General features: G+C 41.0%; 1 protein-coding gene across 1 annotated transcript in view; it reads left to right on the forward strand.

The window, feature by feature from the left end:
- The window catches only part of eif4g1a (eukaryotic translation initiation factor 4 gamma, 1a), a 159,709-nt gene that overhangs the window by 72,330 nt on the left and 60,266 nt on the right, over positions 1-27,113 (forward strand). Inside the window, exons 11-17 of the mRNA XM_084327679.1 lie at positions 1,601-1,793; positions 4,738-4,871; positions 15,407-15,508; positions 15,551-15,607; positions 16,000-16,407; positions 22,630-22,776; positions 23,231-23,464. Of these exons, the coding sequence (XP_084183805.1) occupies positions 1,601-1,793; positions 4,738-4,871; positions 15,407-15,508; positions 15,551-15,607; positions 16,000-16,407; positions 22,630-22,776; positions 23,231-23,464 (1,275 nt within the window). The remainder of the gene's footprint in view (positions 1-1,600; positions 1,794-4,737; positions 4,872-15,406; positions 15,509-15,550; positions 15,608-15,999; positions 16,408-22,629; positions 22,777-23,230; positions 23,465-27,113) is intronic.

The raw sequence follows: 27,113 nt of genomic DNA on the forward strand, positions 1-27,113 counted from the left end.
GCGTGCACAGCGTGCGTGTCGTGTGTGTGCTCATGTGTGCTTGTGTGTGGATAGTTCAGTGTTCTGTGGCACTCGATGTTCATTGTTCAAGGCTCTGATGGCCTGGGGGAAGAAGCTGAGCCTAAGCCTCTCTGTCCTAGTAGCTGGGGTTCGCAGGCGTCTGCCTGACCTCAGCAGCTGGAACAGGCTGTTATTGGGGTGGTGGGGGTCTTTCATTATTCTGCAGGCTCTGGATTTGCACCTCTTGTTGTATAGAACCTGCAGGGGAGGTAGTGCAATACCTGTGGTACGCTCGGCTGAGCGCACCACTCTCTGTAGGGCCTTCTTGTCCTGTGCCGTGCTGTTTCCATACCAGGCAGTGATGTTTCCGGTCAAGATGCTCTCTACAGCTCCTGAGTAGAAGGACTGGAGTATCTTCCCCGATACTCTGAACTTCCTTAACTGTCTCAGGTGGTAGAGGCGCTGTTTCGCCTTCTTTACTACTGTGTCTATGTGTGTTGACCATGTCAGATCCTCTAATTGGTCTGTAGTGGAGTCTACAAGGTCTACATTGTTGCCGGACCTTGTAGACTGACATAATTCTGTGCATAGTTTAGTCTACACAGGCCATATTTCAAATAATCAAAATCTTACTTCATTCATCTTAAACATTCTTGATTTGGGGGATTAGTGGTTCCCATGAAATCTGAAGTTGTTCAAACGACAACAGCGATCCACCTTGAATTAAATCACACAGCCGTGTTGGCTGCGTCACAGTAACGAAAGGGGCTACTTAATTCATTAATCCAATCCACTTTATTTATAGAGCACATTTAAAAACAACAAAGTTTACCAAAGTGCTGTACAAGTACCACAACATAAAAAAATAAAATAAAAATTATATAAAATTTATAATTTTTTTTTTTTTATTCGAAGCTTCGAATTAAAATCGAAGCTCGGCCCCGAACCTTCGATTGCCAAAAGAAAATTCGAAGGTCAGCCCTACTTGGGAATACATTCCCTGAGATCCAATCGCTGTCCCTAGATACCAAGAACATGCTAAATTTAATGGACATTGTAGAAGTGGAGCAATATTCCATTTACTTAGGTATGTATTTTTAGGCCGATTTTCATAAAATAGTGCTTAACAGGTTACGACTACAACGATTTCATTCTTCTTGCGTCTAAATCGTCCGGTTTCCGTGAAATGCGTGAATAATTTAATAATTTGTATAAGCTCATATTTAGCTAATGACACTTAAAATCATTGGTAAACAAACCGTGCTAAAAATATACACCGTGACTGCTATTTTGATAGGGTTAGGGTCTTTACTCTTGGCTACATTTGAAAAAGAAATGCAACATCACTTAATACTGTATTGATCTTTTTGTGACGTGAAATAAATACCGGGCCGATGGGGCTTAAGAGGTTAAAGCATTTTTTATTATCAGAAAAACAAATATACTGCGATATATATTTACCGTCCAAAATTCTAAATATACTGTGATGTCAATTTTAGGCCATACCGCCCACCCCTAATGCAAATAAATAATCATACATTCAGCAGAGAATAATCTTCAGTTTTCTGTCAATCATTTCAATTGTGACATTTTCATCAAGGAGCAGCAGGAGGCCCAGCCTGCCCCTGAGCCCTCATCCACTCAGGCCGCTCCTGTCCCTGCCGCTCCAGCAGCTCCCCCCGCAGAGGTTCCAGATGAGACCTGGGAGGAGAAGGAGGACAAGCAGAATAAAGACCCTGACCCTCTCAAACCTGCATCCACGCCAGTCGACCCGAAATACCAGTACAAAGAAGGTGGGTCATGAGCAGGGACCGAAACTAAAGCCCGCCGCCCGCCAGGGGCGCTCAGTTTTTACCTTTGGCCGTTGGCGTGTAATCAATCAAGTTCATAACGATACTCTTATTTTGAAAATCTGTGCGGGTCTCATTTCCGCCCCAAGCGCATCTCCAGTCATAATATCGATGGCTCCGGCAGTTAGCAACATTAGGTTCGTATGATACTCTTACTTTGAAAGAAACCGTGGCAACGAGTCATATCCGCCCAGCCCTGCAGCGGTATACTATTGGCTAAGGGCTTCTGCTCGCGCAGTGCTCGTGTCAACAACACAGAGGCAGTCTGCTGTGCTCTAGTCTAGAAGAGCGGACCTCCATGAGCTACCGTTACTGTTTAAACAATGACCCAGTCAACTATTCACTTTTAGTTTAATACATGACCAGGCATTGTCTAACGGTATCTAGCTGGCTAGCTGCTGATATCAACAAATGCTCCAGCAATAGTCGACTCGAGTGCATAATACCTCCGTTCCCTCGTTGGCTCACGTTAGCTAGCTCACGTTAGCTAGCTCACGTTGGATCTATCTGTCCCAGTAAACTAAATTGTCTTAACGTTATCTACCGGGCTAGCAGTAGCTACAGATGGCTCCTGATATCAATGTCTTATAACATTGTTTGAATGCGTATTCTAGCTGAGGGCATGTTGAATGTGATTTGACAAAAGAACCGTAACATTGTCCAGCTGCATCGCCGGAGAATCCTTGCATGCTGAATGTAGGGTCTAGCTGAATATAGGGTCTAGCTGCAGGGCCGGAGAATCCTTGCTGGAGCTGGAGGCTACTCAAGTATACACACAGACAGTGGAGCTGTTTGCAGATAGCGAGCATTTTGACTTATTGCGTGGTGGCGATGTCTCGCAGATAATACAACTACAAGTATGATTATATAATATATATTTTATTTAAAAAAAATTATATAAAATATATATTTTTTTAATCAAAAAAAATTTGGCAGGTAAGAAATATGCTTGGCGGGTAGATTCTTCCCATCTACCCGCCACTGGCCGGTGAGTCAAAAAGTTAATTTCGCTCCCTGGTCATGAGTGTTATATATATATATATATATATATGAAAATGTCATTAAAACATTTAAACAGTGGAACGGTATAGTACAATTTTCAATGTCAGCCACTAGGAGGACTGTTGTGTCATAAAACTATACCTCCACCTGAGCTTGTAGCTCTACCTGACCTGGGCCCTATTCCCCGTACCTGGTTCAACTAAGTCGATCAAGAGTCCCATTATCCAGATTCAATTAACCCGATGTTTGAATCCGGGATTTTCCTGTTCCTCGAACGCTGATTCAGTCTCGTTCATTCGAACCAGACTTGAGACTCAGGATAATTGCGCGCGCCCGCCTTGTTTCTTATTATTGATTACCAATAACCATGTTCGTCTAAGTAGCCACATAGGCCGATCGTATCATAACAAGGCTCGATCGGCTGTAATTTACGTGAAAAAGATCTTACCATGAGCCGGTTGGATCCCCCCGAGCATTTCCCAGTTATCGATCGCCATCTGGTAGATCGATATGTCCATTGGCTGATGATAAATCCCCTTATTGCATAGTGAAATCTGCAATCCAAAACGTAATCCAAGCTACATGCTGCATATCCAGAATCCAGCTAACTGAAAACTCTATTGAAAGTAAAAAAAAAATAATGCTCCGTTCAGCCACAGGGCACACTGCATTATCGCGATAGCGCCCCTAAGAGGATCTGGCCGGTATTGCACTTTCTCGAATTCAAAGAGTAGGGTACATCTGCAGTGCCGCTCGGCGACCTTGAATAGGTTATTAAAATGGAATAAAAGCCAAAACAACTTGCCACGGATATATCCATGCTTCTGTCCACAACGGGTGGAATCGAAACACGGAGATATCCGTGCTTCGTCCCCATTGTGTTAATCACCCCGGAAGGAACTCATCATAACGTCTACGCCCTAGCAACGGGGGCCCCTTCTCCCTCGTTACTACGTTACACGCAGTCTTTGACACCGGCTCTTTGACCCAAATCACTATAGCAACGGCGATGTTGATATTATCCCCGGCCCTGACCAAACCGGCCTGTGGCTTGATAATGCACTTTCTCCAGATCGAGTCACCTTGATGCCTGTGGCTATCAGCTGTTGATAAACGGCACAGCCCGAATCCTCATCTACTGCTGTTAGTCTGCTGGCTACTTTTAAGATCTATAGATCCGTCTGAGTAGATGCTGTCACCCACCGATATATATACATTATATATACATTGAAAAACATAGATTCCTTCACCATCTTACTTGGAACTGGTTCCAAAACCGAATCGGATAACGCAATCCAACCCTAATGTTCATAGTATTTTATTTTATTTTTTTACATTCTCATGATGTCACAGTGGCTACTGGCCATTGAAAGATATAGCGGTTTAATTGATAAAGATGCAACTGAACTCTGGAACATATAGACAAAATTGTCTAAGTTGTGACTTAAGAATCAAGGATCAAAATCAAGAGGTTTATTTATCACATACATACCAGGGCATACAGTGAAATGCAGGTGGTCATGCCTGCATTGATTGTGCAAAATACAATAATAAAATTGACTAAAATGGGCATAGAAAAATTAAATGGATAAGACACAAGATATGCATGGTAAAAAAAGACATGCTAGGTTCCTGAGAAACTGGTTCTTATATACACTACTATGCAATATACAATTTACAATGTTAACTCTTAATGTATCTAAACTATACAGTACCTGGGTTGGCATTAGACCAGCATTATACAGAAGCACCATTCCTGCTAGTTCCAAAAATAATTATTATTCCAATGCTCGTCCTGTGGTCACTGCACCTCCACATTGTTAAGGACTTGGTTTTTTTTCATTCATGTACGCATCTCTCACACCATCTTTTATCTTTAAATCAGAAAAATGGAAGCCCATTGACCCAGAGGAGAAGAAGCGGTATGACAGGGAGTTTCTGCTTGGCTTCCAGTTCAAAAGCGCCAGTATGAACAAACCTGAGGGTCTGCCTCTCATCAGTGACGTGGTGCTGGACAAGGTATGAGAGGTTCTGCACGCTAATCCTTTGGGAAGGACGGGAGTAGGGATGGGAATTGATAAGATTTTATCGATACGATTCCCTTATCGATTCTGCTTATCGATCTGATTCTTTATCGATTCCTGCTTTATAGTTTAAATAAATAAATTGAAAATGCAACAGAACTAAGCTGGTTAGAATAACAACATGCAACTTGACATTTCTGATTGTCATTTATTGTTGAGCCCCCATGTCAGAAAAATACAAAAACTGTAAACAAAAAAAATTAAATATAGCCTACACTTAAATAAAATAATGTATTTGAGATTCTCTTAAAATGTATTTATTTTTAGATTTTTTTTTTATTCTTAAAGTAATCTATTGAATAACGACCTGTTGAATCTAACTACAGTTCAATATCTTAAACTAATTGAATCTATTGAACCGTAGTTGCATTCAACAGGTCGTTATTCCTCTGACTTCCGTCTCACACACACACACACACACACACACACACACACACACACACACACACACACACACACACACACACACCCCACCCCCCCCCCCCCCCCACCTACACCTCCCTCCCTCCCTCCCCGGGCCCTGTCCTGTAAGCTATGGGCTCGTGTTGCTACACGGACATGTTTGTATGTTGCACGGTACCTACTAGTAAACGGTCAACCCTCCGTCTCTTATTATATGTGAACTAAAGAGTACAAGGTTTACACAACAGCCCCCACTTTTATTTTTATTTGTACCTGTACTACCTGCCGTCAGCTGTTATCGCTCTGTCTGTATGAGCCTGATTAGCCAGCGTCAGCTAGCGTTAACCAGCGCTAGCCAGCGCTAGCTCCGTGGCTGTTGGGTTGCCCCGAATAAATGAATGACTAGGTTCTAAAGCATTCGAGTAGTTTTCAATCACTGCACTTAGAAACAGTAACAGCGGGAGCATTTCGGGAGCATATGACCAAAACCCAGGCAATTTCGAGCGTAAGGAATCAAATAGTCTGCCATGGCTACATGCTAACGCTAACGTTATTGTTTTGAAATGCGCAACTGTCGGAAAAACATGGCATCGATAGAGGAATCGATAGTCACGGAGGCATGCGATTACAAGAATCGGACAATTAGGAACCAGCTCCCAACTGGAACCGGTTTTCGATTCCCATCCCTAGAGGGGAGACAGCCTCTAAAGGAGCTAGTTGGAGTGCAGCATTATACACACCTGAAGCAGTGGAAAGGAACATGCAAGATAACACGTTGTTTTGACAAATAAGTTCATGTATTAAACGCATAAGAACATGGGGTGATTAATAGGGCTGTCAACGAATATTCTATATTAAAATTAATAATCCAATAGTTAAAAAAACATACATTCGATTGTAAAAATGTATATTCGAATTGTGTGAATTGTGTTGTATAAAAAATGTAAACAGCCTGGCGGTCTCCCTCTCGACTTCTCACGTGTGTCTGAACTAGGGATGGGTACCTTTCACATTTGAACCGATACGTTACCGGTACCTGTGAATCGATACCGGTACCCAACAGTACCTTTTTCGGTACTTTAGTCTCAAGAAATGTTATTTACCTACATCAGTTGTGAAAAAAAAATACAAACTTCAAATAACTACAATTTTGACCGTTTTCGGCTTGTCATTGCTCCGACCGCTTTGTTGTTGAATCAAGTCAAATCCTAGGTAAGCATATATTGTGCGTGTGAACGTTGACATGAAAAGAAAAAAGTAAAAAAAAAATATATATATATTAAAAAAAGGAAAAAAAATCTGTATCACTTGAATCGATACTCGGTAGTAACGACGTGTTTCGGTACCCATCCCTAGTCTGAACACGCTGCATGACGGACAGGAGACGTGACAGCTATAGGCTTGTTTGAGATTACTTTCGGCTTGCCTCGAAAGCAAGTGAGAGTAGCCGATTAGAGCCGGGGGAGGAGTCAAGAAGTCGAACACTTCAGAGTTGACTATAGCCTGCTCACCTAGTCTCGCAATGGCAGATATCGCGTTCACGTTCCCACATACATGCATATATATATATATATATATATATAGAGGCAAAACAGAATTATTCAGCAGACGCTTTATCATGTATTATGTGTGCAACGAGATATAGATTATATATATTATAATTTCGGCTAATTATAATTTCGAGAGCACTGATGATGTTTGGCCAGATAATTATCCTATGGATTTTCTGCGGCTGGTATAATGAGAACCGGTATAAATACTATAACTCACTCATTCACTCAAATTGATGTGAATCAGTCTTCATTTATTATTATTATTGGATACAGGAGTTTGTGTACCAAGAGCTTATTCAAATAACTTTCCCATTATATTTAGCCAAACTTATTTTCGTTGTATTGTACTTGTGCCTATTGGTGACTACATTTGAATATAATCTAATCTCATTTTAGAGAGGTAAATTGTGAACGCAGTTATAATATATATAAAATATTATTATCATCTGGAGTCGCAAATCGCTGTCGCACTATGGAGCGAGCGTGTGTGCAGGATACAGAATCGGCTGCTGCATCCTTAACACTTTCAATGCCAACGACGCTATATGTCGTTTGTTCATGCCGACCGTTTATTGCCAACGACGCGATATAGCGGTTTTTTTTTAATTCATATTTCATCAATCTAGTATCACGTTAGTGCTTCAAACTCTCTCTGAGCTCCATTGGGAAAATACCGCCCCCTATCGTCTCCCGGATGGTAATGCACCATTTTGGAATGGACTCAATGAAAATGGACGAGAAAAGAAAAATCCGCAATCCACATTTTACTTCTCAGGCAAGTAATCCGAGCCCATCGGACTCATTGTGGACCATCAGAACAGCGTGGAATACATATTTCCAGTACGCAGCGTTGGATCAATAAACGCGATCGATATTTGGAATGGCGATCAGGAATTGGAATAATCTTTTTGGAGAACATCTGATCTGAGGTAAGGAATCTATTTTACCAGTCTTGGGATAATCGGAGCTGTTTTCACAGAGATATCAGCGTTTGCCCTATGCGTGTCTGTGTGTCTGTGATCGCTGATCAGGAAATGAGAGAATCGATATTTCAGCCCGCTTCTATAGCGTGCATAAGTACACATATACTATCGATAATCTAGCGTTTATTTGGAAACGATTCATAAATAGGCAGAAAAATGACAGTTTTGTGTATTCCAGAATTTTCCAGTAAATGCCGTTTATCAGTGAATCTTTATATTTTCCTGAAACTTAAAAAAACGAGCGATTTTCTAAATGCTATAAAACGGAAATTACCCGACAGCAGCGTCAAGCGTGAACTTGTTATAGTGGTTTCTCTACTAACGATGTGGCTAGTAGTTTTAATATGTAAGGGATAATGTATAGCTATACTCGATCATTGTCGCAAAATAATTGACCTTCACTGACGTTTAAAACACCTCGCCGAGGCGGCTCGGTATTTTAAACTCTGTCGGTCAATTATTTTGCGACAATGACCTCGTAGCTATACATTATCCCTTACATATTAAAACTACTAGCCACATCGTTAGTAGAGAAACCACTATAACAAGTTCACGCTTGACGCTGCTGTCGGACATCAGGTGGAACAGGAAGTGAAGAAGTCACTGGCTCAGGTTAAATCAAATTAAGCCTGTAGCTACATCAGGTACAAACAATGGAGCACCTCTTAGTGACCAAACATGGCACTGCAACTAAATAACACTAATACAATAGGCACATTTGTGACTGTTATAAATATAACACGTTTTATACTCGTGCTACAAGATTTTGGCCTGTGCTACAAAACTATCAACCTCTGTAGCACCAGTGCTATGTGCAAAAAAAGTTTACGTACAGCCCTGCACTAATAGGCGTGTAACGATTTGCCCCCACAACGATTCGATTCAATTACGATTCTTCAGGCAACGATTCAATGCATCATGAAATATCTTCATTTGACCGCGATTCGATGAATTTTGTATCAGTTAATTCCCCCCCAAAAAATTTATACACATGTGGCATGATTCAGCATGAATGGACTAAGTCAATAAAAAATCGACATTAAAATATATATATTTTTTTAAATGTTCAAATTAGGGCTGTCAGTTTATCGCGTTAATTAGATTAATTAATTACACAGCAAATTATCGCGTTATGAAAATTAACTCAAAATTAATTACAATTTTTTTTTTTTTTTTTTTTTATAATTTTTTTTTTTTATCTCATTCATTCCATAAGAACGTAGAATACACATTACAGACTTTTTTTTATATGGTCCATTTGCATGTTCTTGGTATCTGATTCTAGGGACATCTATGGATCTCAGGGAATGTATTCCCAGTGTCAGAAATACTGTGTCTGTTACTAGGCTTGAGTAAATTGTAATGAACCAAATGAGAATATAAAAAAAAAAAAAATTATCTTTGACTGTGAATAACACTATGCTCAAATTGACCAGACCTGAAAAATCTAAGCAAATTAATAGATGAAAGATGATTAAACAGAAGGTTTTGTAGATACAGTACTGAATTCTGCCATCTGGACACATGCAATTTGAAATATGATTATAGAATATAGAATATCAGGCATAAAATGGTTATGCGATTAAAATGCGATTAATTAGATTAATTAATTACAAATCCTGTAATTAATTAGATTAATTTTTTTAATCGCCTGACAGCACTAGTTCAAATCGATGCAGTTGAATCGTCGCCTTAGGATCTATGCATTTAAATGCATTGTTACACCCCTAGACACTAATGTGACTAAATAATTAATGCAATGTCGTTGACTACAAATGATAGTCTTTTTTTTTAAAGATTTATTTTTGTCGTTTTATCGCTTTATTGCTACTGGGCAGTCCAGTAGAGAGAGACAGAGGAGGAATGGGAGACAGTGGGGGGAAGACATTCGGCAAATAACGACAGGTTCGGGAGTCGAACCCGGGTCGGCCGTGTCGCGGCTGAGCGCGCTATGTGGTTCGCCACTGGGGCGCCCCCCGAAATCTTAGTTTTAAGACGAGACAAAATAATTATAACTTTTAGAATAATTCATGTTGTTATTAGTGAAGCATTTCCGTTTCCTGTGTACAGCCAAGCGCTTTGATTCATTTCCTCACTCGTGTTATGTTCTTAGCCAGCATTCTAGATGGCAGTAACTGCACACAGCATGGGTTTAATGGAACAATGGCGGGGCAACAGGGTCTTGTGGTGTTGGATGCAGTGGGCTTGGACTTGGCAGAATGTATTGTTGAAAGTGAAAGACGAGGAGGACACTAGTTTGAAACTAACTGCTACGTTACTGTTAGCATTAGCAACTAGCTAGCTGTCAAATCATCTCTAATTCATTCTCGCATTCCCTTTACTTCTCACGCTGGACACTAATGCAGGAAACAATCCCACCGCTGCCACCAATGTAACCGAGGAATAGTCCGCCTATCAGGGTTTCCGTTAGAAAATATTGGTGCCGGTCTCCTGTCCTGGAAGATTTCAATCTCCCGGACAAATGTGAGAAATTCCGGTCAGTTTATTGAGCTTAAAAACAATTGATAGGCAGGCTATATAAAGAATGACATCCTCAAGGCATGTAGATTTATAATATTTTAACTTAAAACTAGGCTACTTTTGCGTATAGTCATTATATTCCAAATAAAATAAGTCCCTCAAGAGTCGAGACTCCGTGCTGCTGCTGACTTGAAATCAAATAGGTGTCTGTGGGCAGTCAGCCCGACATTAAACAGCAGTCTGTTATAATCACATTTTTATGAGCTAATGAATTCCGTTATATTGGACATTTGTATTAATTATATCAAGCGAAGAACTGAGAAATTTGGCAGAGAGACTGCAACATTATCGTGGGGTTCACTGAAATCTAAACGTTGCGTGATCGCTTAAACCAATGACTATCTCCGCCTCCCAACGAAGCGATAAACTAATCCCAATAGTATGCAACTGCAGAGCCGCAGAGCCAGCGGCGCTCTCAGGTCCGGTCTGGGGACCGCTCAGCAGCGCCACCCACCCAATGGCTGAATTGCCAATGGCTGAATTGGAGTATTGCACTGTGCGGGCACAGCTGTGAGATCTGCGGCTCTGCAGTTGCATGCTTCTCGCTAATCCAGCATCAAGCTCCCGCCCCGCCATTCTCATCAGCAAACCACAGGTCGCGCTGCAGCAGCTGCCTAACCCAAATAAATTTCGACATCGCTTCACCAATAGTCGTTATCAGAACACTACACACATATCATAATGTTCACAGCAAACTGTAGTTGATCACCAGGTATGTTTTATCAACGTAGGTTGAATAATTCATATAAGAAAAACGATAGGGAAATCTCTCTTACCTTTCTCCACTGGTTAAAAATGGCAGGAACTGAAATTGAAACTTGCTGTACGCGTGATATGATATAGGAACACACATCGTTGTCATTATTAGGCCTGCTTGGTGAAGCAACAATGAAACAAATGTAACTATTTTAATTAGAGGTGGGCATAGATTTTCTTTTTAAATCTTGATTAATCTATCTGCAATCCTGGATTTAATCTAGATTAAAATGGCCCAAAAAAAATATAAAATCTGCCCAAGGCATTCAAAATATGTGTTCTACCCAAATAATGACCAGAAGTAAGTCCTTACTTTTTCTTTCCTCCTTACGTTTCTCAGGCCAGGTTGCCCATTACACCATGAGCCCATCTCCCGTTTCCAAAATGCATTACAGACTGTTTGAAAAAGCTGTTTTGCTATGATAATTGGTAATGAAATATCAAAATAATGTTCAATAAGATGTACTTGTGTTTATTAAATTGTTTTATTCAGAAGTTAACACAAATAAATAATATTACCAGAACAGTACAGTATCTAGCACACACTCAGGAGCAAAACGGAAAGAAGCATTTCAAACTTGAACTATGTGACATGGCTTGACTCAATGAGTCCAATCTCTATTTCTCCTTCTTCCACCAGTCACTCAGGCAGACCAGCTTGTTTAATGTAGCGGTGTCTACTTATAGTGCCTATAATATTTTTCCTGTTGGGTGCCAGACAGGGCCGAACCCTGCCAATGCAAATCAAATTACATTTTTAATTGGTTAATTAGGCCTATAGCTCCGGCATAAGACTGTACCACATAAAGGTAGACAAATAATTTAATTGATAGTAGGTAGACAAATAATTTAATTAATAGTAGGCCTAGACTACTGAGCAAGCTAAATCATAGGTTAGTTTGCTAAAATGTAACAATCAATTACCTTTTCATAAATTCAAAAACCACTCAAGAGTCATGCTCAATTCAAAATGTCCATGTATTGGATTAAATTCAAATCATAAGCAAACATTTCATTGCCGGTTCGATCCCCGGTACCGGCAGGAACACCAACCGCTGAAGTGCCCTTGAGCAAGGCACTTAACCCCCAACTGCTCCAGTGGAGTTGCTCAGTGGCCAATGGTGTCAACTGTGGTTGTACTGGGCAGCTCCCAGGTGTGAATGGAACTGTGTGAATGTGAAGCAGGGCGTTCCTGAAAAAGAGCATCTGTGCTCAGCGAACCTACCCTGGGTAAATAAAGGTTAAATATATATATTATTTTAATAGATTAATGGCGTCAATTATATTATCGCGCGATACTAGTCTCGCGTTAACGGCCCAGCTCTAATTTTAATACAATTCTAATTGTGCTTAGAGGGAATTATTTTCACAGGACATTATGACCGGAGATATTTAAATATGTCGGACTTCAACAGATTTCCCCGGTAAAAAAAACTGTAATTACCGGACAACGGAAACCCTGCCGCCTATACTTTCAAACTATAGTAAAATAAAATCACGGGAGAATTCATATCTGATCATCAACATAACTGTTTTCTTACTCTTTCCACTCCACTCCACAACACAACAAACGTACCTGTCACGGGTGCGCGCTCTGCAACTCTACCTAATAACGTCAGCATCAGTAATAATATAGAACATGTGCTAATAACGCTAGCGTTTTGAGAGTTATAGCGTCAAGAATTTAACACTCAGTGCCGGCCGTGTTTTCCTTTATACCCAGTTGAATGCCACCATCCATGGCCAATGTTAACGTTAATATCGCCTAATCTATGTTTTAAATTATGGCTATGTGTCTAATCTGCTCGTCGCTTATCAAAGACTTATTTTCCAGTCAACATTGGCAAGGCAGATTGTATTTTTATCGCTTCATTTCCGTTGGAGAGCATTTTGAAAATCACCCGTTTTCCGGGGAAAAACAACCCATGCCTATGATAATTGCCTTTTACTGGAATATTCCAGAACGTTGTCATTTGTCGGCCTATTTATGAATAGTTTTCAAATAACTAAGCTAACAATATACTCGTTATTATCACCATACATAACGCTTGCTTATATTGAAACACGTTGAGATTAGGGCCGTTCTTTCAACCTGAAAGTGCACTTTCTTCAACCTCGAGGTAAACAAATCTCACAGAAGGTAGACACTGCCGCCTGCCGGCACCATCCAGGTATCGACGTGAGCTAACGGTAGCTAGTTAGCCCGGCCGGCAGCCCGGCACCATGTATCAACGTGAGCAGTTGCATTAGGATTAAAAAATTTCAACACTCACTCACTCCGTTTTATATTACATTCCCAAAGAAGTGCCTCCGTCTCTCGTAGTCTCGTTGTGCTGGATGAAGTCACTGGTGTCGAGTCGACTCATGGCGCGAGGGTTTTGCTTAAATTCAAACAGACTGCAGTCCTTTAATTGTCCAAATGCGACAGTGTGCAAGTTTAGCTTCTGTGGTCAGGGAGCTCATCGTGGGCTGGAGTGACGGTGGTTAACTTCGACGCTTCATCGTTCAATAACATCATATTATTAATATTATTATTGCTTAAGCTTTAGCAGCTGCTCAGAGTTAGAGGAAATGCATACAGGTAGGTTAGTGTGACGCACATCTGCTCACTCAGCTCAGCTCTGTGCGGGGAAATACGGACCGCCTCCCCTGCCCTCTGCTGGCCGTGCTGTGTGTGTGTGTGCACGCACTTCAACCAACTCGAAAGTTAACTCCGTTTCACTAATGGAAACCGAAACCCAATGCCGCCGTCCCTGTATAAACTCAGTTTCAGTGGAAATAGAAACTTAAACCAAACTCTGATTTTGACGGTATTGAAAATCAATACCGTCGGTATTTCTAAATACCCCGGTATACCTTAATACCGTCATACCGGCCAAGCCTAATATATATATATATATATATATATATATAAATTTATCATTTCGATTTTTTTCCCCGATTTTTTTCATAGCTACGAGTACTCACGCCCATCCCTATAACAGACACTGCTTGCCAGAGATGGGGAAACCCTGGACCGGAGTTTTTTCCTGATGCACATGGCCACTCAATCCAATCCAATGATGTGCATTACCATCCGTGAGACGATAGGGGGCGGTATTTACCCTTTTCGAGCTCAGCCATTCCCAATGATAACGTCAGGCTGGATGGATGAAAAATGAATGGATATCGCTAATAAAAGAAATAACGAGAAATCTCGTTGTTGGCAACCAATGTGTTAAGCATGCATGGCGCCCAAACACGTATATATACATGGTTGGCCGGGACAGTGTTAACAGGTTAAAAATGTTCCCTAATCATATTCTCTCTCAGGCTGAATTAGTATGTCTTAATTGGTTGATATATAACTTTGAAACAGTGGAGGTTGTTGGCCATTCTGCAACAAACTAACCCTCATTCAAAAACTAGGATCAAACTCAAGGTCTTCATTACAGACTCATTACCCAATCACTACTCCTGAAGTTATAATTAATATGCGTGTGTATATATACCGTAATTCCTCTAATAGTAACCCCGGCTTGTATTTGTTTCAACTGTAGCGGATACCAGGCTTGTATTAGGAGGAGGCATGTATAAGAGAGAGGCCTATATTTCTCATTTTCAAACAGATCATAATGAATAAATCAACATTTTGTGTCAGTTTGAACCCAGTAATATGTACTGGGTTCATTTATTGAAACCAAGTACTGTATGAAATACGGTAGTAAACAGTGCAATTACAGGTGGTCAAAAAAAGTTAAATAAAGTAAAATAGTGCAATCACAATACTGGTATAATAATAATAATAACTTCGTTTTATACAATTCTGAGGTAGGCTTACTCTCTTGGTAAACATTAACACCATACCATTATATGGTATTTACTGCACAGCCAGGCCAGCATATAACAACAATAACAAAATATATTACCTATGGTAAATCCGTTGAGGGAAATACCGTAATTCCTCTAATATACATGAAACCCGGCTTGTATTAGGAGGCCGGCTTATAATTGCTTAGCTCAACAGCGCACCCGGTCATTAATAGAGACCTGGTTTTTAATTGAATACCGGTTACTATTAGAGGAATTACGGTATATATTTATTGGCTCTGTATCATCTCGTGATTGGATGATCAAGAATGGAGGGTGTCTCTTGAGATGGGTCAATTGGTTATATCTGTGATGGCTTGTGTTAACAGTGTTTTGTACAACTGTGTTAAAGTAGTCAATATTCTTCTTTGTGTCTTTGCGTATAGGCCAATAAGACACCAATGCGTCCTGCTGAGCCAGGTCGCGTGATGAACATTGGGCCTGATTTTACTCCATCATATTTGGGGAACCTTGGGAGACAGTCGACGGGAGGAGGAGGAGGAGGAGGAGGAGGAGGAGGAGGAGGAGGAGGAGGAGGAGGAGGAGGAGGACCACCACCACGAGGACCGGGAGGACCGGGAGGACCGGTACGAGAAAAAGGGATGATCTTTAGGAATCTGTTGACATTTTTGGTATCACTTTACCAGTTAGCCTATTATAGAATAGAAGTACTTTATTGATCCCGAGGGAAATTCAGAAAGTGCTTTTTTCTTCTTAAAGTTTTGTAAGGTTTAAGGTCGAGGTGATATTGGGCTATACAAATAAATATGACTTGACTTGATTCTATGCTGGCTTATCGGCGAAAGGACACAATTTACCTCTCAAACCGCCTGCTTTTCTTCATCCTCCAATCACAACTGTTGCTTTGAAGCAACATTTGTGATTGGAGGATCAAGAAAAGAGGGCAGGGCTTGAGATGGGTCAATTGTGCTCCAAGCATAGTGTATGGACTCATGTCAATTCTCTCCCATCTGTCCAGCAACCTGGGCCACGGCGCTCTCAGCAGGGCCAGAGGAAGGAGCCCAGGAAGATCATCATTACCAGCATGTCCCTCAGCGACGACGTGCAGCTCAACAAGGCCGAGAAGGCCTGGAAGCCCAATGCCAAGAAGGCAACAACAACAACAACAACAACTCGCACACGCCAGGAAGAACCTGAGGAGGATGACCCAGAGCAGGCCAAAACCAATGAACTGTTCAAGCGTGTGCGCAGTGTCCTCAACAAGCTGACCCCTCAGATGTTCCAGCAGCTTATGAAGCAGGTGACTGACCTCGAGATCGACACGGAGGCGAGGCTTAAGGGAGTCATCGATCTCATCTTCGAGAAGGCAATCTCTGAGCCCAACTTCTCCGTGGCCTACGCCAACATGTGCCGCTGCCTTTTGGGGGTGAGTTGTCCGTCCCGAGTCGTCCCATCTTCTAGTCGTGTGTATTTATCTTACAGTGTTTATTTCTCACCTATTGTTCGCTCCAGTGATGACCTCCATTTTGTGCCATGTGTCTGGGCCACTGAATGTTTGTGATGGGAATGAGGGATGCACATTTGTTGCATACTAGGGATGGGCATTGATTTTTGAATATTCAAATAATTAAATTAAATAACTACTATACTATACAGTGTTTCCCCTGAAAAGAAAATCAGCAGCGGTGCTGTGCTGCGCACGCGCTGCCGGAATCCATATTAGCGCACGCTGCTGGAGAAATAACTTAAAACTACCTTAGAATTGTTCAAGATAGGTTAGTCATGTGCGTGTGAATTTGCTAGGATGTTTTTGGTGTGTCCGCTGACACTAAAAGTGCTCTGGAGGCCCAGGTACTGGTAGCTGCATATTTGTACACTGCAAAAAATGAAATTTTATCAAGTGAAAATATCTTGTATTTGGTACAATAAGTCCAATATTGAGTAGAATTATCTTGAATTATCTTATACCACTGGCAGATCATTTTGCTTATTTCCCCCAATTTAATCTTGTTTTAAGAAAATGTTGAAATAAGCAAAATTATCTGCCAGTGGGATAAGATAATTCTACTCAATATTGGACTTATTGTACCAAATACAAGATATTTTCACTTGACAAGATAACAATTATTTACAGTGTAGTTGTAATCAGGGTAAATGTCAAGATTAATGACATGCCTCGACACTTAAGAAAATGTACACTATTTGTATTGAACATAAATATCGATTATTTAATAGATAATATAAATAGAAAACATAGCCATAGATACATAGAACATACTAACTGTCTAACATACACAAATCATAACACTACAACAGCACGTTACACCTAAGAAGTCTCAGTGGCATAGGCTACATTCTGCCTTAGAGCATTTAATTTTCCTGGGCTTTTGAAAGAAAAGCTCCAGGGCCCTCATTTATCAATGGTGCGTACGCACAGATATGTGCGTAAACCATGCGTACAATCATTTCTAAGCAAAGTGTGGGACTTATCAATTTGAACTTGTGCTTGACATTGTGCGTATATCTACGCACAGCTCAGACCGTGCATACCTGGCGCCCAGCGGTAGAATATGAAGACTGCACCACGGCAATATGCTTTCGTGCATTAGTTTCAACACTGGCGTGTTCATATGACCCGTAATTCATTATAGTTAATTGTAAAATAGCGACATTAGTGTAATTATTGTCTTTTTTTTATCTACTTTTTCTCCCATTTTCTATATTTTCTCCCATCCCAATTTCGTATCATTCAATTCAACCCTCCCCTGTCACGAACGCTGTTTCTTGCCTCCCACAAGCCCGCTGCAATGTGGACTAAGTCATACATAGCACAAGTCCCCTCCGGTACTTGAGGTAACAGCAGTCGCATCTTTTCACCTGCGCAGCTCGATCTCTCAGTGGCGAGGAGTAACGCGTGGGAGGCTCACGCTGCCCCCGACACTTCCTGATTCTACTGCGCAGGCGCACCAACCGACCTGTAGGAGTCGCTGTCCACAACGCCCGATCCCCACCCATCAGTTTCCCACCCCCTAATACGGCCAATGTGTATTAGTACGGACGACCAGCTAAACTGAAAGCAAATGTGGAGCGCTGGGCTCGAACAGGCAAGCCCAGCGTCTCCAGATTTTGTGGCGAGCGCCTTGCCCACTACGCCACGTAGCCGCCCTAGTGTAATTATTGTCAAACCCTATAAATAACATTTGGAATAGGTCTTTCCAAATGAATGCATCTTATTTATTTATCGTTGCATTTGGCTGATAAGTCATTGCCGGTGGCCGGGAGGAACGCATTAAATTGTAATGGTATTACTGGGGTATCTAATTAAAATATCAATTCATTAAATAAAACTGATACTTTTTGCAAGGGTTTACGGACTGTCATACAAATAATCAACCATCTACATACTGTAACTTTTCAGTGCACGTTTTTATTTACATTGTGACAACAGTCTATTTGTGCGCTCCCGCACAGACGTGATGGAATTCAAGTTCAAGTTTTTATTAGGGATGCACGATATTGCTTTTTTGACACCGATACCGATAACTTTATGCTCCTCAAGCCGATAACCGATATCGATAACCGATATTTATTGTATTCTACATTTTTTTTAATGTATATTTTTTTTGATCAAATTATTATTTTTTCAACATGAAACAAAACATATCACAATACAATAATAATACATAAAAAGACTTCCCAGGACAATAACTTAACACCAACTTAAATGTGACCTAACCAGACAACAAACAAAAGCCAAGACAACAGTTTTGACTGATAAAGTGACCATATTTATTTTTCCAAATGAAAATTCACAATCCGTCAGCAACTTGTAATACATCCAACCTATGACGCTCGAAGCTTTTTGTTCTTCTTTTTTCAAAGCGGACCCTTGAAAAAAAGGCTTTGAGTGGACACATCACCACCTGCAGCATCATCACCGCCACGGTGTTGGAAGCCTGCGACGACGGCGCGAGCACGCTTGTACCTATTGACGAGTCGTTTGCTAAATTAAAGAAGTTTGACAGAAATGACCCAAGGGCTCAAGCCGCTAGCTTTTAAGCAGTCCTTGGTGGTGCAAATTAACCTGGCTACTACTAGGGGTGGGACGATACATCGATCCAGATCGATACATCGATGTAATTATCAACGATCGAATCGGATCGATGCAATGTAATAAGATTGATTCATATCGATACTCTTATTTTGAAAATCCTGTGGCGAGTCTCATATCCGCCCAAGAACAACAGCAGTAGCTCCGTGTGTGTAGACGTTACAGCATAGCATTCTCCCTTTCTGTGTGTGTGTGCGCGCGTCTTTGGAAAGACCAGATGAGGTCAGAGGAGTTTGATGTTTAAATGTTATTTAAACATAAACAATATAATACATAATAAATGTAGGCCTATCCTATACATGATCATGCAACATCAACAAATTGTTGTAGGAACGGTTTGGGAGAGGGAGGTAGGGAGGGGTTTTAGGTTGTGAGTTTTGAGTTCCAAAAAATGGAGCTTAAAGTTTAAAGCTCAATATATCAAAACGTGGCACTTTACAGTGAACAGGAGGTCTATTTGTATTAAAAACAATAGATTGATTTTCCTTTAAATGTCTGGAAGAGCTCAAAAATACAAATGTCAAATGATATTTTCGTTACCTTTTTTTAGTTGATCTAAATGTTACTGATTGTGTTAAATGGGCATATGATATCATCTCATATCGATTGCAGGCACCTGAATCTAATCTAATCGTATTGTATCGTGAGAGACTTTGTGATATCGGCAAATATCGTATCGTTGTCCAAAGAATCGATATCGTATCGTATCATGATGAAACTGGTGATTCCCACCCCTAGCTACTACGGAGCAATAAGTGACTGCGTATTCAACCAAGGGTTGCATCACAGCCACGAAAGGGGCTAGCTTTGCTTGGCTCCTCGCGTCGTCGTGGGCTTCTAAGTTAACACAATAACACACCATCGTGGCGGTGGTGATGCCGCAGATGACCCGTCAGGCTGGATGTATTACAAGTTGTTGCCCTTTTCCCTCCTTGTGGAACTTCTGAATTGCATTTATTACAAATAGCAAGCGAACTTTTCCCTCTGAAATTCCGAGTACCGACGCGGCCATCTTTGTTAACGTCCGCGCTGCTTCCAGAAACTTGCGTGGCTACGTCGCAGCCAAGAAAGGGAGCGCTGGATTTGTGTAAAACGCCCTGTTCCTAAACCACACGCTGTCAGTCGTACCACAGTACTGACAAAACGGGAGGAGCCTACAGTCAAAACAAACGCACTTCATTCCAATTCACCCACACCGAATTTTTTTGGACCAAAAAATATATTATATTATCGGAGCTATTAATAACGTTATCGGGATGACGTCATAATTGCTGATATCGGCCCGATAATTATCGTGCATCCCTAGTTTTTATTGATCACATACGCAGGCGTAGACTACATGGCAGTGAGATTCATTGTTCTTGTATGCTCTCGTATTATTGTTATAGTATAGAGGCTATTGTCAAGAAAGGAAGTAAATTTTTTTCAATCGTGGCTTTAATTCGTAGCCTAGAAGCAGTTTCCTAGCCGCTTCTAATCCCGCTCCATCTCAGCCACATGCATAACTGTCTGAGACCGGCTATGGAAACTAATCATAAATAGCCTACTGTAAATAAAATGGCCTATAACATTATAAAGGATATAGGCTATAGCAGGGGTTCCCAACCTTTCTTCCCCAGAGCCCCACGATTCCTTGGAGACATTATAAGCCGCACCTGAATATAAGCCGCAGCAGCTAAATTGAATGATGTGTACATATATAAGCCGCACTGGACTATAAGCCGCAGGTGTTTTAATGTTTAATTACCATATGTAAGGGTTCGTGCACAGAGGGGATTGTCGGGAAAGAGATGGCTGTTTGAGGAAGCTCCCATTTATAAAAATTTGTTTAAACGGGAACGATAGCCAGTTAGCAGCGCCGGGTACAGTAGGTAGCAACGTTGGCTCTCATAGCGTTAGCCAGTTAGCAGCTCCGGGTACAGTAGGTAGCAACGTTAGCTCTCATAACGTTAGCCAGTTAGCAGCCTCCCACGCGTTACTCCTCGCCACTGAGAGATCGAGCTGCGCAGGTGAAAAGATGCGACTGCTGTTACCTCAAGTACCGGAGGGGACTTGTGCTATGTATGACTTAGTCCACATTGCAGCCGGCTTGTGGGAGGCAAGAAACAGCGTTCGTGACAGGGGAGGGTTGAATTGGATGATACGAAATTGGGATGGGAGAAAATATAGAAAATGGGAGAAAAAGTGGATTAAAAAAAAGAGGACAGTAACGTTACTTTCAGCTTGATTGTTTATTCTTTTCACTGCAAACTGCTCTGATCAATATCACCCATACTAAAAGCATTTACTGACTATCACAGAATTATAAATGACCCCCCCCCCTCCTGTCATCCACGCATGATTAATCATAACGCATACGATCATGTACGGTTTAATTTTTTAATATAGCGTGTATCAGAGTTCGCTCGGCTTAGTCCATTATTTCACATCCCATGGGGGTGTTTCATTACCATATATGGATAATCATGCACAAGCATAGACGGTAAGAACAAATGGTATTTATCAACACGGCGTGTGCGTACGACCTGCGTACGCACGGTTGATGAATCCCGATTTTTCTGTGCGTAGACATTCTAAATTCCGTGCTTAAGAACAAAAATAGAACACTTTCTACGCATTATTTATAAATGAGGGCCCAGGGCTCTTTGGTAGGGGGCCATTGATGCTGAAACGCATACAAGCGGCCAGATGGTCTCCCTGCAGCCTGTTCCTCAGGTCAGTCTTCACCTGTAAATACGGAATCAATCACTAGACAATAAGTGGGGTGTGACCCATGAGGGTGAGATTTGTGGCAAGTCAAATAACAAATCTGATTACAAATTACTAGGGCTGACCTCGACTAGTCAACTAATCGATCGAAAGGAGCCGTAGTCGACTGCCAACCTCTTAGTCGAATGCAAAAAGAAAATATATATATATATATATATTTTTTTTTAATCATTCTTTCCAAAAGCAAAGGGGTCTAGAAGCGTCGCTAACACTAAGCGTGGCTAAACGCATACCAGTGAGGCTAACTGCCTAAGAAAATGGGCACAGAGGCACTGAAAGAGGATTTCACCTGTCTAATGAACACACTAGACAAATATCAAGATGTATCCATCAGTGGACCAATTGCATGCTTTTGCAGAGGACAAGAAGCCTTCAGTCGACTCCTTCAGACATTAAGCACCCCCCACAGCCCAAATGGAATGATTAAAAAATATATACGGTATACATTTTTATTATTTATTTTTGTATTTGGGGGGTAGTCTAGTTTAGAGCAGCGGCGCTCATGATTTAGCAGTGGCGCTGTGCACTGCTATAATTCAAATTCAATAAATCAAATAGTTTATGCGAATATCATTTGTCTCAATGAATATTTTCCCTTGTTTTTACCAGGGATGAGTTTTCCCCATCCCTAATGCATACTCTGTTTCTTTAGGTTTTTTTGTATTCTTCTCATCTAATCATTATCTTTATGTATTCCTATGTTTCTAAGAGGACATGTATTTATTTTGTGTTAACATAACATTTGTCTATCCCCCTGTGTCCTACCAGCTCAAAGTCCCCACCACAGACAAGCCAGGAGTCACTGTGCAGTTCCGCAAGCTGCTGCTCAACCGCTGTCAGAAGGAGTTTGAGAAGGACCAGGATGATGACGAGATCTTTGAAAGGAAGCAGAAGGAGATGGAGGCCGCCAAAGAGGTGAGAAATGCGTTCTTACAAGGATATCAATATACAGTATGTCATATGTGCATAGACTTGGAAAATAACACTAGATAATCCAAATTGATGTTCATTATATTGGACTGCATTGGTAATGTGATGTGTGATTCAGCATCAAAAGAGAAATCCGACTACATCTTTTAATAAAATTTAAAAAATCCCCCACACACCCAAACCTAGTTAATTTATACTAGGCCTGTCTTTTGGTAATCGACGTAATTGATAGCGATCTGTTATTTTGGTCTTTGTCGACCAAATAAGTATTTTTTATGCTTATTTCATGCAGAATGACTTGTTTCCAATGAAAATTATAAGCACATCTCTTCACCAGATTGAAAGAGCTCCTTCTGCACCATTCTATCTTACAGCTGTTGGTCGATTTAAGAATATCTTCATTCCCTAATTTCTTCCTTTTCTATCCTGCCCTGAGCAGGAGGACCGCGATCGCCTGAAGGTGGAGCTGGACCAGGCCAGGGACCAAGCCCGCCGCCGCTCGATGGGCAACATCAAGTTCATCGGCGAGCTGTTCAAGCTGAAGATGCTGACGGAGAACATCATGCATGACTGCGTGATCAAGCTGCTGAAGAACCACGACGAGGAGTCCCTGGAGTGTCTCTGCAGGCTGTTCTCCACCATCGGCAAGGACCTGGACTTTGAGAAGGCCAAGGTATACATTCACACAGCTGTATATAGAGAAGAATACACTGTTTGAACCGTCTGCGATGATGACCTTTAGTTTTTGTGCAATGTGTACGGGCTACTGAGCATTAGTGATGGGAACGAGGAGCTAGACTGTCGCTAGGGTTGTGCCCATATGGACAAAATCTTCTATCACGATATGGGAAATGTAATATCTCTAACTATATATATCACAATATAGTGCGTTTTCTGTAAATTCAGTAAAACATTGGTCTAGAATAACCATATACTTCATGACTACTTTTTGATAATCCTTAGTGTGACCTAGAGCTGCCGCGGTATTTATTTTTTCCTTACCGCACAAATGAGCGAAGCCATTCAAACCGAAAAAATAATAATAATTGCTTCCTAAATAAACTTTTCGAATGCATTTATTTCTGTAGTAGCCTATTCTTTATAGCCTCTAGTCTAACGTTAAATGTCTATTTTTATTCCAGTGTTGTCAGTAAACGGACGACTTTGCAGCAGGAATATTGTTTGAAAACAGCTGGTTGTTCTTGAAACTGCTGTTCTTGAAACTGCTGGTTGCGGTAGCTAACATTAACCAAACGCTTGGTTCAATAACCAACTAGGAATGAATTGACTGCCCTATCCATCTGCATAACAGATAATAACGTCATGGAATAATTTGTTCAACCCGGTGGCCAGCGAATTAACACCAGCTAAAGCTAGTGATTGATCCGGTTATTACATGGGGCTGACTCGAGAGTTAAACTGCTCACTCAGCCCTATCGTTACATTAGATAGCCAACAGTTTAATCCCTAACGTTATGTGTAGCTGGCTATACTTCAACACATACCATAACACGGCACAGGAGTCAATTTTAGCTTATTCTACCAGGTGCCGCTTTCTACCAACCTGTTACAGATCCGAGATTATTCCCAGCAAATAGACGGATCCAACTTGTTAACGTGGGCAACTGTGCTCAGCGCGCGCACACACACACACGCAGCACACGCACACGCACACACACACACAATATGGCATATCTACTGCTCCAGAACAGAACCACAACTTACCTGTCCTCGCTAACCGTGACCACTCCTGTCTTCTTTCGGGATCAAAACGGCACCATTTACGGCATCCGAATGCCCTTCGATTGGGTTTTTGCTACAAGATCCATGTTTTTAGCAGATTCAAAAGTGAAAACTTTCCGTAGCAGCAAAGCACGTTCTGGGGTTCGATCAGAATGTTAACTGCGCAACTGCGAGTGGAAACTTTCGAACACATGGTGTGAAGAAAATAGGCTATACACAACTAATAATTATTATTATAAAAAAAGAAGAAAAAACAGCCGGTGATGCGGTAATCAGCTTGACTCTGCGGGGTGGACGTGATAGCTATACCGCGATAATGCGGTAACCGCGGCAGCCCTAGTGTGACCTAAATACAAATGAAAGGCACGTGTGCATGCACACACACCCACACAACATTTCTCACCTCAGCATCTTTCTACAGCAGCGTTCACTCATTGTGCACAAAACCAATAATTTCCATGGATTTGATTTTAGAGTATGATGAATTGGTAATAATCCACTTGATAAAGTAAAATGGGATGCAACTGAATAATTCCACGGCTTGAGTCGAGTAAAAACAGATGACTGACTCTTTTAAAAGCTTAATAAATAAAAACAAGGTACGACTGAAGGCTAAATATTGGGTCCTCCAATGGTCCACGAAAGCAGATTGATGCATTTTAATTTAACCTCTTAAGCCCTATTTTCTGAAAATCTGCCTAAAAAGACATACCTAAGTAAATGGAAGATTGCTCCACTTTTACAAGGTCTATTGCATGTTCTTGGTATCTAGGGACATCTATGGATCTCGGGGAATGTATTCCTAGTGTCAGAAATAGTGTCTGTTACTAGACTTGAGTAAATTGTAATGAACCAAAGGAGAATATCAAATTTCCTCTTTTTTAATTTAATTTGTTTCACTTTGACTGTGAATAACACCATGCTAAAATGAAAAATTGCCACTGAGCTCATTCAGCACCTTCTTGAGATCACGTGTACAGAAAATCTAAGCAAATTAATAAAGGGAAGATTATTAAATAAAAGGTTTTGTAGATACTGTTTTTGCCATCCGGACACATGCAATTTGAAATATGATTATAGAATATCAGGACTATAAATTACCTTATTATGAAATATGATTATAGATTATCAGGACTATAAATTACGTCGCACATCTATGGATCGGGCCAAATCTCCCCTTTCCAATGGCAGAGTTCAATCTGGATTTTGTATCACCAGGCGTGCAGCAAAAATCGTGAATGAAATCTACTTTAAGGACAGTTACTTTTTTATAATGTAAATTTCTCCGCCATTTTTTATCAGATTGTAATGCCTTTTTTTTGCTAGACCTTCACAGAAAGGTAGAAAAACTAACTACGTTCTAATTTTATCTAATTTGTTCCCACTGAGATACGATCCCGAAGTTATAGGGGGGGGGGGGGGGGGGGTGAGCTGTGAGCTGTGAAGTGTATTTAAAAAGATTATTCGAAAGCCCTGGGTCAATCTCAAATGACTACACTCAAGTTAAACTTAAAAAACATTGGTAAACAAACGTAGTGCTGAAAATATACACGTTGACTGCTGTTTTGACAGGGTTAGGGTCTTTACTCTTGGCTACATTTACATTTAGTCATTTAGCTGACGCTTTTATCCAAAGCGACTTACAAGTTCTGTATGACAAGTCACCAGGAATGGTACAACTCCCATCAGCTGAGTAACAATGTTAATCAAAGTGAGTGCTACAGTGTAGGTTCGTTTATTAGGACAGGTTAGTTAGGGTTAGATCTCTTTATTTTCTTTAATTTTTTATTTAAAAAAAAAAAAAATCAGATAATGGTTTGCATTTGGGGGGGGACGCAACATTAATTCATACATTCTGTAGAGATGGATTTATGGCTTGATGTCTTTGTCGGTCCGGTCAGGCTTAAAGGATAACTCCACTATTTTGGGAAATTTGCTTATTTAACATCTTCCCTGGAGTTAGACAAGAAGATGCATACCTTTTTTGTCTCTGTGCGTGCATTTTAGCTTTGGGAATAGATGCTCCGTTAGCATAGCTTAGCTTCATCACTGGAAGTGAGGCAGGACAGTAGCCTTACAGTGCCTTACAGTGTATTGCAAGGTCTGACATTGACCAAACTTGATATGCATGACCTTGGTGGGCTCTAGGTCAACTCCTGAAAAGGGGGTCAATGTCAGACTTTGCAATCAAAAGTTAGGGGGCTAATAACCCTTGCCATAATTTCAGTGCGCCCCTAACTTTTGATTGCAAGGTCTGACATTGACCCCCTTTTCAGGAGTTGACCTAGAGCCCACCAAGGTCATGCATATCAAGTTTGGTCAATGTCAGACCTTGCAATACACTGTAAGGCACTGTAAGGCTACTGTCCTGCCTCACTTCCAGTGATGAAGCTAAGCTATGCTAACGGAGCATCTATTCCCAAAGCTAAAATGCACGCACAGAGACAAAAAAGGTATGCATCTTCTTGTCTAACTCCAGGGAAGATGTTAAATAAGCTAATTTCCCAAAATAGTGGAGTTATCCTTTAAGAGGTTAAAGGGGAACTATCTTATAAATGGCCTTTTTCAGTGTTTAACAT

Source organism: Notolepis coatsorum (genome assembly GCF_963971535.1).
Source record: "Notolepis coatsorum genome assembly, chromosome: 13".
In the NCBI taxonomy this organism is placed as follows: Eukaryota; Metazoa; Chordata; class Actinopteri; order Aulopiformes; family Paralepididae; genus Notolepis; species Notolepis coatsorum.